This window comes from Arachis hypogaea, chromosome 6 (genome assembly GCF_003086295.3).
Source record: "Arachis hypogaea cultivar Tifrunner chromosome 6, arahy.Tifrunner.gnm2.J5K5, whole genome shotgun sequence".
Classification (NCBI taxonomy): Eukaryota; Viridiplantae; Streptophyta; class Magnoliopsida; order Fabales; family Fabaceae; genus Arachis; species Arachis hypogaea.
In genome coordinates this window covers 102,236,442-102,250,554 of record NC_092041.1, presented here as the reverse complement: position 1 = coordinate 102,250,554, position 14,113 = coordinate 102,236,442, and the positions used below count along the sequence as shown (strand labels likewise).

Genomic DNA, 14,113 nt, shown 5'->3' with positions numbered 1-14,113 from the left:
GGCTTAGTATCATCTTGCTCAAACTCAGCTACTTAAAAAGTTTTGAAATTCATTACAAAAAATATGGCATTGATGTTGTTATTGGCATATCTTGACACTACATATAGATATGCATAATTTGAAAAGTAAACTAATCATATCATTATTAATAAAATACCCATAGCAATTAAATTTTAGAATTTCATTAATTAAAATTAAAGAAAACACTACCTACGACCAAAGTTAATAGCATTTTTTGTTAAGTAATTAACTTTAAATCATAGCCACCAATTTATTCACATTTAAGACCAAGAGCTTAGCTTTAAATCCTTGAGCTAGTTATGTAGTTAGTATCTATTTTGTTCATAGTGAGACTACATCTAAAAATATAGAAGAGAATGTTATCATCAATAATGCAACTTTTATACCATCAAAACATAATCTATTACTAAGTTTTACAAATTATATCGCTGACCTTAAATCTTAGTTTGAATATTTATTATTCCTAATATTATCCAAAAAAATTTTAACTTATTAGCATAACAACTAAGTTTCAAAAACAAAAATAAAATAAAAATAAAATAATCAATAGATAAGAGTAAAGAGCCATTTGATGATGAGTAGAATATAATTCTATTAAATTCAAAATAAAACAATTAGATAACAATAAAAACATATACAATAATTGATCGATCATTTAACATTATGCAAATAAAAATGATCTTTCAATTATAAATTAAACTTAAATTGTAGTTGAAGTATCCATGATTATCTAATGCATGAAAATATCTGTTAAACTGCATAAAATAATTTGAAATTTTTCTTATGTTAAAAGGTTTTCATTTCTTGAATTTTGAAAACAAAAGTATGAGTTACAATTTACTATTCATATCAAACAAAGTAAAAAGTTATGCAAACTTCATGAGTCAGCCACTATTTTTTAATTTGGGAAAGAAATTATCAACAAAAAAAGGTAAAATACAGAACATGAAATTGAAAGTTAAATTTTTCTAACATAACACTAGAGATAAGGATCTTTCGGAACACTTCTTGCTGAATTTTGCTTTGGCTTCGAGCCAAGTGTCTGTTTCAATTAGTAACCAAAATGAATAAATAATGTATTTAACAAAGCAAATTAGTTATTTTTTACAATAACAAAATAAAATTAAAATAGAACATATACGAGTGTTTGGTGAAACCTATCTCTATTCAATATAGACAAACTAGTAAACCTAGTTACCTCTATTAAATTCAAACAACTGATAAAATTCAGAATCCATCAAACTCATAACATGAAGAAGAAATTAGTAATTTTGGCAAAAGTTATATGATTTATTTGAGAAAATGGATTCATAGAATTAAGAAACGGAAAAAAATTCGTGGAAAGTGTCCAACAATGACAAAGATAGAACAGAGTCATCTAAGTATAGCAAAGGCATCTGTGTAAAAAAGATGAAGTCTACAAAAATAAAGAAAAAAATATGCTGAAAAAGAGGAAGAGAATGTAAATCGATAACAGTGACGATGAAAGAGAAGAAAATACGAATAAAAAACAGTAAGAGGAGAAAAAAATAATAGGATAATTTTATCATTTTAAATTTTATTTATTGGTCTTTAAAATAATTTTTATTTAATCTTTTTTAATAATCTTAATATAATTAGTTCTTTTTGTTAATTAAAGCCTCTTAATGATCCTTGGCACTAATTTTCTCTAGACTTTTTATGGTAGCTTTTATATTTAGGAGAAAATTTTGATGATTAACAAATCATATATAATATAATCTTAAAATTTTATTATTTCACTACTAATGGTTTGTTGATTGCCTAAAATCCAAGAATATTTCATTAATTAAGTAATTAAATTAATTATAAATCAGATCTGCCTAAGCACAATTTGAGTTTGTATACTTGATTCAAAATCTCATAATTTAATTTGTAAAGTGTATTTGCACACAACTCTTATTCTTTGTAATATCATCTATTAAATCAAATTTAACCTAAAAAGAATTAATGTAAGAATATCTGAGGGTTTTAGATCATTTTAGTTGATCTGAGTCATTATAGGAGAAGTGTTAAGAATATCTAATATTTTTATATTACTGTGTTATGATATGAGTCTAGTTTAACATGAAAAACTTAAAATAATAATATCTAATAGTTCTTAGATCAGTTGTGATCTAAGTATATAATAATATTTTTTGAACTAATAACTATTCCCGTTGTTCACAAATTTAAAAATTTTGATAAGCTATTTTAAGTCTATTCAAATTAAATTATACTTAAGCACGACTCAATCTTTTTTTTTTTTTCACAACTAGCCATTTCAATTTAAACTCCACTATTGGTCAATGAAGTTAATTAAGTATGCATGTTATTTTAATAATACACATACATATCTAATAAAGTAGAGTAATATTAATTATCTGCTGTTAAGTAGTATGATTTAAGTAGTTAATAATTAAGAGAATGATAATTTAGTTAACATTTGAAATTGTTTAACCAATTTAAAAATGACATTCTATTTGTCATTTTTTTTTGTTTTTAAGTTATAATAATCATATTTCGTTCCTTGAAGTAGTGAAAAATGGATATATTAGCTAAGCTTTGAAAAAGTTTTACCAATTTAAAAATAACACTACACTTGTCATTTCGTTTTATAAGTTTATAATCACATATCATTGTGAAGTATAATTTAAAAAGTAATAAAAATTTCAACGGGCCAAAACAACTTTTCGCCAAACCTAACAATTGATCAATTCGCCAAAATTTTGATATATTCTATCAAAAGTTCGGCACACACACATGTACATACATAAATTAGTAAAATTTATATACTCATATATATTATACATAGTATATCCACTTATGTACATAACGTTAACAATAATTTTGATTTTCACTCACAATCAGAAAAATTAAAATAATACTTAATCCTATAAATGATTATATTTTACATTTCTTTTACAAGTATTTACACACATCTACCTTGTAACTTGTAAGATATACCAATCTCTGTCAAACAATCTTCACGTTGATTCAGTCAAGATAAATGGATTATTGTGGTTATTTTTTACGCTTATTAACAATTTGAAGCAGCCAATCTCTATTACTTCCACGCTTTTGAACATTCCTCTTGGGTCCAATTGTTATCTTATTGCCAGCACGCATTAGCAGCATCTTTTGGCCAAATTGGAAAATTGAATGCAAGACAAGAGAATCAATTTGACTAGCGGCACTCAACAATCAACATTGTTGTATGTGCATGCTAATGCTATCCTACTCTAATTGGAACTACTTCCAAAACAAATTAACAAAGAAAGTCAAAATTTTGTCACAGGGACTTCTTATGTAAACAAGCATAGATCTTAATCATATCAATATCATCTCATCATTATTTATTTATTTTTATTATTATCATTGATACGGAGATTTTTTTTTTCTATGATATCTACCAATTCGATAAATCTTTAATTAATTTGTCGTATATCGAAGATTCATTTAAAAGTTTGTCATTGGTCAATAAATTACTGCATGCTCAAGGTATTATTTAAACTCTCAAATGCTTATTTAATCGGACGAGTGAGTTGATGGATGAATTTTAATTTTGTTACCTTGTTGAGTTTTGATTCATCCTAAGAGTCAAGGAGCTTGCTCCTCCCAAATTAAACTAGCTTGAACCCGGATCCTGGCCTCTTTTTTGAAAAACTTAAAATCACTTCTCCTCTACTAATAGGAAAAGGCTCAATGGTCATTATTGTATCCAAAAATTTATTAACAAATAATTGAACCTGTCCAAAAATTTAAAAAGTAATTATATTGTATCCAACTTCTAATATATATTCAAAATATTTTTAAAACGAATATTATATATTTGATGACCTGATTAAAATTTATTGGTCGTATATAAAACCTGTACTCTATCTATATTGATAATAATTATTAAAGAAGGAACAATTTAACATAACCATCAGGCTTATGTAACGTAAACTTAGCTAAACAAGCTAACTAACTTAAATGATAAACTTTTATCGAGAAGATATATCGGAAATGGTAAGAGGGCCAATACTTTTAGTAAAAATAGAAAGTCTACTGCTCAAATACATAATTGCAAGATTATTAGAAGACCAAATACGAATGAGAAAAAAAAAAATCAATATTTTCATTCAATTAAAATTTACAGTAGATCAGATTGAAAAAAAATATTAATAGTTAAATTAATCTTTGAAATAAAAGATATTTTTTAAATTCGTTTTTAAAATTTTTTTCAATTAAATTAGTCTATCAAAATTAAAAAATTAATCATATTTCTCCTTCAATTAATTTATTAACAATTTTCGTCAACAATTAATATTATAAAATATTAATTGACAACATACATAATACCTGACATGTCTAATTAAATATTGACAAAATATATATATGAAAATCTATTAATTTAATTTTTTATTCCAATTACATAAACTTTATTCCCAATATAACCTAACATCTAAATAGATAGATTTTCATAAACATATTAAGTTATTGTCCAAACATGTTAGATGTTATGTATGTTATCAATTAACATTCTAGTAGAATCGTTGATAAAAATTATTAATAGAGTAAATGAAAGAGAAACATAATTAATTTGTATTATTTAAAAGACTAATTTAATTGATAAATTCTTTTAACAAATTTTAAAAACATCTCGTCTTTCAAGAATCAAGAATAATTAATTTGACTTATTAATCCAATAAAAAAACTTTTAAATCATTAAAAATGTTTATTCAAAATTTGAAATACTATTTCCTGTTTTAGACAAAGAGAATCTTAGTATCTTATATTAACATTATTTTCCTTCTCTCCATACCAAAATATATAATTTAAAATAGGATGTATTTCTAAATGTGAGTGCATTTTCCAAGCAGCATCCAATGCCATGAACCTGAATAATCCCTCTCTCAACTTCCAATTTTGTGACCCATTAATATGTACAAACTTGAAACTTACCCTATAGATAATAAAACTATCTTAGAGTGTGTAAACTTTGAAGAGCATCATTTTATTTTAATTTTGCAAGTTATAATGACCTTAGGCTTGTACTAGGGTAGCTTCCAGCTAAGTTCTCTGATCTGTGTGTGTGGCACACATGGTTTGAATGTAATAACCGAGTATTAATCAAATTTGTCCTAAGCTAGTCTCCTTTTTTTAATGTTACTTTCTTTTTCTTTTTTTTTTTAATACAAGTGACATCAATTATCTACCTTAGCTTATTGCTATACTCCATAGATATAAATAGGAGTGTTGTGAATACATAATAACACAAGTACACAACATATACACATTAATTATAATTATTAACATTACTAATTATTCCAGAGAGAGAGTGAGAAGATGAAGAAGATATGGGTTGTGTTAGTGGCTATGTTCATGATTAGTGTGTCTAAAGGAGAAGGGAAATTAGTGGAGAATTTTTATGGTCAAACTTGTCCAAACGTTGAATCAATTGTGACACAGGCAGTTACCACTAAGTTTCATCAAACTATCACAACAGGACAAGCAACTCTGCGTTTGTTCTTCCATGACTGTTTTGTTCAGGTACCTTATTCTCCCCCCCCCTTCCTTCCTCTTTATATGTCACTAAAGGATATATAATAAGGTGTAAACTCAGGTACTGTAGACTTAATAGTTGAGAGTCGTTAAATGAAAATTTAGTCAAATCAGTCAAACCATCTAACGGCTTTCAACTATCAACTTCACGTGAAGTCGACTGCACCTGAGTTTCCACCATTTTATCCATCCCCTCATATAATTTTTTATCATGAAATGAAATTAACAGCAGTTTCTTAGCTTGCTCTGTTTTTTGTTTATTTATTAACGTTGAACATTTAAAATAGTTTCGTTTTTGTTGACTTCTATGGTTGGTGGAGATTTATTCTTCTGTTGCTTTATTCTTATCCTCTATATATATCGTTGCAATAGCGTATGTGGTGTCTTCTCACTTTTCTCTTTTTTTTTTTATAAATAATAAATCCACTTTCTCTAATATATAATAGACAGTTAATTCCCTTATTTATGTGTAATTACTAATTATCAGTTATAATGTATATTTACATAACAATTTTATAAATAATTTAAGCCGCAGTCACAAAAGGTTTAAATATTTAAGCTTGTCATATGTTAAATGATATGTTATAGATACTTCCCAGGTTCCAACCTAGACTACTAGATTTAAAACTCGTTGACTATAAGAGGTATTAAAAAAAAGTAGAAATACGTGTTATTAACTTTTGGCCAACTATGAGGTTGTTTTTGGAAACGTGAAGAAAAAAAGAAAAACCAATCCAATAATCGTTAATTAATATGTCTAATAAAATAATAAGTTAGATATAGATTTGGTTTTATTTTAAAATTATTTTAAATATTATTAATATTTAATTTATTTTATTTTTTGTTACTAACATTTCAACTATACATATTTTAGTTTTCCCATGAAATCCAAATTAATTTTTATATTCTAAATTTACCTTATTCTTTCTCATTTTAATCTTAAAGAAAGCTCTTTTATTTTCTTTCAAACATGCTCTATACTATACTGCCATTGAATTATAAGTAACTAGAAAATTAAAAAAAATTGAAGTACTTAATTTGAGTGAATCTCTCTCAATTGGTGGCAAATTAAAATTGAATTGATTATTTATGCACAGGGTTGTGATGCGTCAGTGATGATAGCGTCGCCAAATGGGGATGCAGAAAAGGATGCCTCAGAAAATCTCTCACTGGCAGGAGATGGCTTTGATACAGTTATTAAGGCCAAAGCCGCCGTTGAAGCCTCATGTCCTGGCGTTGTTTCTTGCGCAGACATTTTGGCACTCGCTACCAGAGATGTTATAGCCTTGGTAATCAAAACTCACTATCCTACAAAGTCCATAATTAAAAATTACGCAGAAATATAAGTACAATCAACTTCACATAAAATTAATAATTGAGTGCTATTAAATAAAAATTTAATTAAATTAGTTAAATTACGACTCTCAACAATCAACTTCACCTATAGTTGACTGCAATTGAATTTTCACATAAAAATTAAGTGTTTGTTATGGTCTTTAATTGTCAAAGGAATTAAATAATTAACATTTGATTTAAGAATATAAAAATCAATAAATTTTAAATATTTAAAATTTAGTATAAAAGATAAATGAAAACTTAGGTATTATTTTTAATATAAAATTAATAATTAAATAATAATTTAGTAAAAAATATTTAATTATTTAATAATTTTTAATTAATAATAAAAATAATTCTGAGTGAGTGTTCTCCTAAAAAATAAGTTAAAAAAATTAATTATCAAGTGACAAGTATTATAAATTAATTTAAAATTATTAAATAATAATTTAATTAAACATATTAAATTCTCTAATAATTTTTTAACTATTAAATTTACACGAAAATAATTGAACCTAAATTTTTACCAGGTCAAAATTATTATTTATTAGAGATCTTAGATTTCTTATGCATGCAATTGTTACAGCTTGGTGGGCCTTCATACAGAGTAGAACTTGGACGCAGAGATGGACTTGTTTCCAAGGCATCAAGTGTGGACTCTAACCTTCCGAAAGCAAGTTTCAACCTTAACCAACTAAACAAAATGTTCTCAAAACACAACCTCACCCAAACCGACATGATTGCGCTCTCAGGAGCACACACCGTTGGCTTCTCACACTGCAACCAATTCTCAAACCGTTTGTACTCCTTCCAATCCTCGTCCCACGTGGACCCCACCCTTGATCCAAACTATGCACAACAACTTAAATCAGATTGCCCTCAACAAAGCGTTAACCCAAGCGTCGTCATAGCTTTGGACCCCCAAACATCCTTCACTTTCGACAACTTGTATTACAAAAACTTGGTTTCCGGCCAAGGGCTGTTGGAATCAGACCAGACTCTGTTTACGGACCCGGCGTCGCAGGCTACGGTTGTTGAGTTTGCGAATAACCAGAATGAGTTCTTTGTGGCCTTTGTTGCGGCCATGAGGAAGCTTGGAAGGGTGGGTGTCAAGACTGGTAATGATGGAGAGATTAGAAGAGACTGTACAACATTCAATTCATGATCTGTTGTTAAATAATTTATAAGAGTTGGTCAGTGGGAAAAGTTTAGTTTATATGGTTATTAATTAGGTGTATGTCACAAATTAATGAACTAGCTACCTACTCCAAAATTAGGTTCTTGTGTGGGCTTAAAGAAGCTCATAATTTATTGAAAATGATTTCTTCTGTAATTTTATTGTTAGATTTTGTCCATAATAGGGCAATAATCTGTATGTTCATTAAATTAAGTTAAATAATTATTTTGTTTTAATCTTGAGTTCCGCGAATAAATATATGTATATAAAAGAATGATATTGTTCTGGACTAAATCCAAATCTCTTAGGCAATGAGGTAGTGAAATCAAAGCTACTCAGGAAATTAAAGTCTAAAGAAGAAAGGTGAATTATATGGTAAAAAAAAAAAGTTGGTACAGAGAGAGGCTGAGGCATTGGCTGTGAAACTACTGTTAGTTAGATAGGTAGATAGAATCTCGATTTAACTCTTAAAATTATTAAATATTACTATTTTTAATGAATCAATCGATTTTACAAAATTTTTACTAGGTCTAACGATTTTACGATTTAAATCTTGTTAAGGTTTTATATTTTACGTACTTAATTTACTTTTTTCGATTTCACATAAAATATCGATTTTCTCTACCTTTTGTGGAAGAAAGTAACTTGTCGACAACTAGTTCGTTTGTTGTGAGTAGGGACAGAAACAAGCCAAGTCAGGCTTTACTCTTAATAGACCTGATCTGTCATATAGTTAATTGGCATGAACATAGTTTGTAGCCTTGTAGTCTACTATAGACTCTTTATAAATTACTATATTTTACCTATTATTCAGCCTGGTTTGGAGTCTATTAAAATGCCTAATAATCTTTTTTTATAAAAATTAAAATATTATTTAAAAATTTATTTTTTAATAAAAATATTTATACGTAATATATCATATTTAATATTTATAAGAATTTTTAATCTTTTAAAGTATTTAAAATATACAAAAATATTTATAATAAAATATAATAAATTTAAAATATTCTATAATTTTATTAATAATAAAAAATTATTTATATATTTAATTATATTTTAACAGGTTTAAACTTTGTTTGATAGACTAATAAAATTAATTAGTAAATTTAAATCTGTCCTATTAACGTATTAAAATTTTTACAAGAGTTTGAGTTTGTCTCTATTTTATAACATGTTAGGCTAAATCGGACTAAACTGCAAGACTTGATAGACTGCCTAACTTTTTTCCATTCCTAGTTGTAAGCCTTGAGGCTTCCCTGTTGGCTTGAAGGGATGAATATGGGCTTATGTTTTGTGTGGGTCACCACTTTTATTGGGCATATAATTTGGTTGATTGGACAATTGTTGCTGCAAAACCTATAACGGGCCTTCAATTGTTTGAAAGACGGATCAACATTCTGTTTTTATTAGTTCTAAAAAAAATGGGTTTATGGATAAACCCTTAAATATAATTAAAAATGAATACATTGTTATATCTAAAGAGAAAAAAAAAATTAATACGTTGTTTTTGTTGTGTGCGATAAAATAAAGATGAAAATTTACGAATTAGTTATGGATAAATGTTATTATTTTTATTTATTTTTTTAATCGTATTTAATTTAAAAAATATAAAATATTATAAACCAAAAACGGTTGATTTCTATGAATTTTTTTTTCAGATTTTATATTTAAAAAATTAAGTCATTTTTTCGTTATTTTTTTAATTTATTAATGTTTATTTTTATTATATCCTATATTAGACAGTATTTCCTTCTTTTTTATTATTATTCGTTGATACATAATTCTTTCTGTAAATAGAAATTAACATATCATCTATTATTCGATTGCTACATAGTCTTTTTTGTATGTTGTAATTTTTCTAATTTAAAAATTATTTTTAGTCGTCTCTATTCATTTAAAAGTATTTACTAATATTATCTTCTAATTAATATTAATAATAAATTTGATTAATAACCTCTATTGATATTATCCTTTAATTAATAAATTTAGTATAATTACTAAATTATTTTATAAGAAAAAAATCCTGTTATTTCTTTATCATTAAATATGTTTATTAAAATATTATTATACTTTAATATATTTTATATATGTTATAAAACAAATAACGTATATATTATATCTTTTGGTAGATTTTTTAATTTTAGAAATTAAATTATAAGTTGCGAAGTCAATTAATATTTAATAATATTAAAAAGAATTATTACAAATATTTGAATTTATTCTAATTTTTTATAATTTTATTTTTTTAACTTATATAAAAGAATGTAAAATTTTATTGCACGAAAAGAAATATTTTTTGAAATAGAATTTATATGAGTTAAACTTTGTTTAAGTGTCAATGTATTACTTTTGTATTTATATGTTAATTTTTTTGTTTAAATGTCATTTCTCAGAATTAAATCGACAAAAAATTGATTCTGTTTTCTATATTTAATAAAAAATTCTACATATATATATATATATATATATATATATATATATATATATATATAATACATTGTTAGAATTAGGTTTAATTATATTATATTATATCATTATATTATTCTATAAAATCTTTTATGATATAATTTTTTATTTGAAGAATTATATAGATTATTATAGACCTAACTATAAAATAAAAAAAATATTTATTATTATCTTTGTTATCTCACAAATTATATAGAAAACAATTAAAATTATTACCTCCATAATTAATAAATTTATTAATTATTATTATTCAATAAAAATATAAAACACTAATTAAAATAATTAACATCTATGAAGTGTCATAATAATAATATTAATGATAGCAAATTTTAATTTACAAATACTCAAATTTATATTATTTGACTTATTTATATGTCATAGAAAAGACTCTTATCACTATTTTACTTCTGTTAGTCGAAAAATATTTTCGATTAAGGTGAGTTAATTCGAAGTAGTAACAAGATCGATTGAGATGGAAGCAGATGTCGAAAAGATGCACGTGTAGGCATTAGTTGGGAGTTACTCGACACAGACTTGATTTCGGACGCCTTATTAAATCGAACGGACCTAGTCGAACAGGTATTCGAATGAGAAATCGAATAGTTATTCGAATAATGGATCGAGCGGTTACGTAAGTGGAGAAGTTGAAGGCTTTCATCATGTGAGGAATTTATGGGTAACGTTTATTGGCAAAAGAGCGGGAACGGTTACCTAGGAGTGCGCATACAAGATAGTGCTATGTAATTAATAATCGGTTACAGAAATAGACTATAAATACTAAAAAGTTTTAGGGAATAAAGGTTGAAATTTTGCTTCAGAAATTACTCACGCACTCTCACATCTCAAAGACTTTCTAAATTTGCCTCGAGTCAATTATCTGTAGGGTTCCTTCCACATGTTTTTATTTTCCATTTAAATTTCTTGTAAACTTTATCTTTCAAGCTAGTTTATGTTTCAAGCAATGTTTAAATTTCAAATCCAATTTACATTTCAATGTCATTTAATTTTCATGCCAAAAGCCCTTTGACCCAATTAAAGGCACTTTTACTGCTTTCTTTAAATTTTAACGCAACTTTTTCGATTTCAACCAATTTCTTTTTCGAATCTATTGTTTTTAACTTTTTTTTTATCTTTTTACGAATTTTTATTTACTTGTTATTTCAATACTCGTCTAATCGAAGACACTTTGATGCACTTATAGAAAATTGGTACCTGCAAAAGAGGAGTAGGTTTCGCTCCCAGAATATTAGATATCGAACCACCATCGATTTACTAAAAATCGCAAAACAAATTGGCACGCCCAGTGGGACAGTTTTAAATTGAAGTGTCAAAAAGTTTTTATATCATTTGGTGTATGCGATTGAGAACTAGAAAGATCATTCACATGGATGATGAGTTGTCAAATGTGAATGGTGGTTCATCCACCAATGATAGCATACCAGAAATTCTGCAACGAACAGACGTGACTTCACGTTCAGAAGGTGCGATTGAAAGCGAAAGCATAGCAGTTACCACTGTGCAAACTGGAAATGTTAGACGTAATATTCTCCACGTGGTAATTTGCCACCACCTCCAATAACTACCGGTTGGCCTCCTTATGGCCTTCCTTCCGGTTACACTCTACCGGTGGGTAATTTTGTTCCTCCTGTTCAATTTGGGAGTATAAATAGAGGGAATAATTCTCAAAACCATCAACAACATTCCGAGTATTCTCGTGATTATAATGTGGGCTCTACTTCGAATTTTGCTAATTCTATGGCGGCATATCGACAACATGTAGAGGAAAGTCATCATGACTTAGTCAATTTGTTAACTCAACAAATGACCACAATTCTAAATCCTATGATGGCTGATTACGAATCGAAATTCGAACGTCTTGCTAGACAAGTCGAACGTATTGCTCGAATCGTGGATTATGAGGAAGGTGAAAGGCATAATGCCAGGGGAAATAATGAAGGATTTGAAAATATGTTTCAAAATAAAAATAATATTTTAAATAGAGAAAATCCTCATGTAGTTACCCGTGGTCAAGATGCTGATGAATTTTTAGCGAGGTTACGTGCTAATCATGGTGGTGAACGTTATCAAGTCACCAGAATTGTGAAAGAAGTACTCAATCGAGTTGGTTTAAATGTCGGTTTTATGAATCAACCTCATTTTTTGTCTGCTTTCCCTCAAGTTGTTCAAATGGTTGAAGTACTAAGAGGGGTGAAAAATACAAAGATAATCACAAAATTTGCAGGGAAAGTGGGAGAATCGACCACTGAACATGTTGCTCGATATTTGGCTGAGATTGGAAATTTAGCCAATTATGAAAATTTGAAAATGAAGTTTTTTCCTTCTTCGTTAACGAAGAATGCGTTTACTTGGTTTTTGAATCTTAGACCAAATTCGATAAGGACATGGAATCAGTTGAAAACTGCTTTTCACGCCCAATTTTATCGAGGGGAATTGAATGCGACAGTTACTAATCTAGTTGCTTTGAAACGTGAGGATGGTGAAACCATTGATGATTATATGATACGTTTCAAAAATTCTAGAAGTAGATACTATGTTTTGTTACCCGAGAGTGAAGTGGTGAAAATAGCAGTTATGGCGCTAGGATTTTATATGCGTCGAAAGTTGCTTAATGTGCATATTCTTGATTTAGCCCATTGGGCTGAAAAGGTTCGTCAGGTCGAACTTATGAAAAAAGAAAAGGATAAACATAGGAATGAGCTGAAATTAAAGAGTAAACCTTTTACTCGAAAAGAGAAAGTTGCTTATGTGACTATGGAGTCTTCAGAAGAAGAACTCGATTTCAAGGCAGAGATCGATTTGGCCGAACTTAAAAAGTGTCTTCCATATGTTTGTTCTTTACTTAAAAAGCTTCCTAGTAATGAAAAGTCGAATGATTCAATACTGAAAAGTGAAAAAAATATAGTTTTGATATTTCAAAATCTGATAATATTTTTTATGTGTTACTTAAAGACAAACAGTTAGTTCTGCTTGAGGGTAGAACCTTACTTTCGGTGAAAGATAAAGGGAAACCTTATTTTAAATTTTACCAAACAACCAGTCATTCGACTAACAGTTGTGTTCATTTCAGGGATTTAATTCAGGAAGTTATAATGGAAGGATGTCTAAAGTTTGATGATGGTAAGAAGGAAATGAAGGTCGATGTTGATCCTTTCGATGCTGATGCTAGCTTTGTTGAACCATATTTTGGAGTGAATATGGTTGGTATGTCTTACGAATTTGATGTGGCTCTTGATGATTTTGAATCACAAGTTCGATCTGTGTATCCTTGAGCTGGGGATGGCCTGCTAGACTTTTTAGTGCAGCAAAAGATTAAGGACCGCGATGTATCTTTATGTCCCCGATGTAACGCTGTGTTTGATGCTAAAGCTGCAGTGATTTTTGAGAAAGAAAGAATGAAGAAAGAGTTGGCTCATAGAGAGGAGCAAGCTCGCCAAAGACAGCCAATTCGATGTATGGAGGGGAAAAATTCAAAAGCTCCTCAACAAAATGTGGTTGCACCTTTGAGCCGATCTCAGGCTATAGGTGTTCAATGAATTCGGAATTGTCAGG

General features: G+C 27.7%; 1 protein-coding gene across 1 annotated transcript; it reads left to right on the top strand.

Moving 5' to 3' along the window:
* The first annotated feature begins 4,826 nt into the window (after positions 1 to 4,826).
* LOC112697186 (peroxidase 55) lies at positions 4,827 to 8,313 on the top strand. The gene is made up of 3 exons (XM_025750259.3): positions 4,827 to 5,553; positions 6,663 to 6,854; positions 7,487 to 8,313. Exons 1-3 carry the CDS (start codon positions 5,350 to 5,352, stop codon positions 8,063 to 8,065), a joined length of 975 nt encoding a protein of 324 aa, XP_025606044.1. The 5' UTR covers positions 4,827 to 5,349; the 3' UTR covers positions 8,066 to 8,313.
* The last annotated feature ends 5,800 nt before the right edge of the window (positions 8,314 to 14,113 follow it).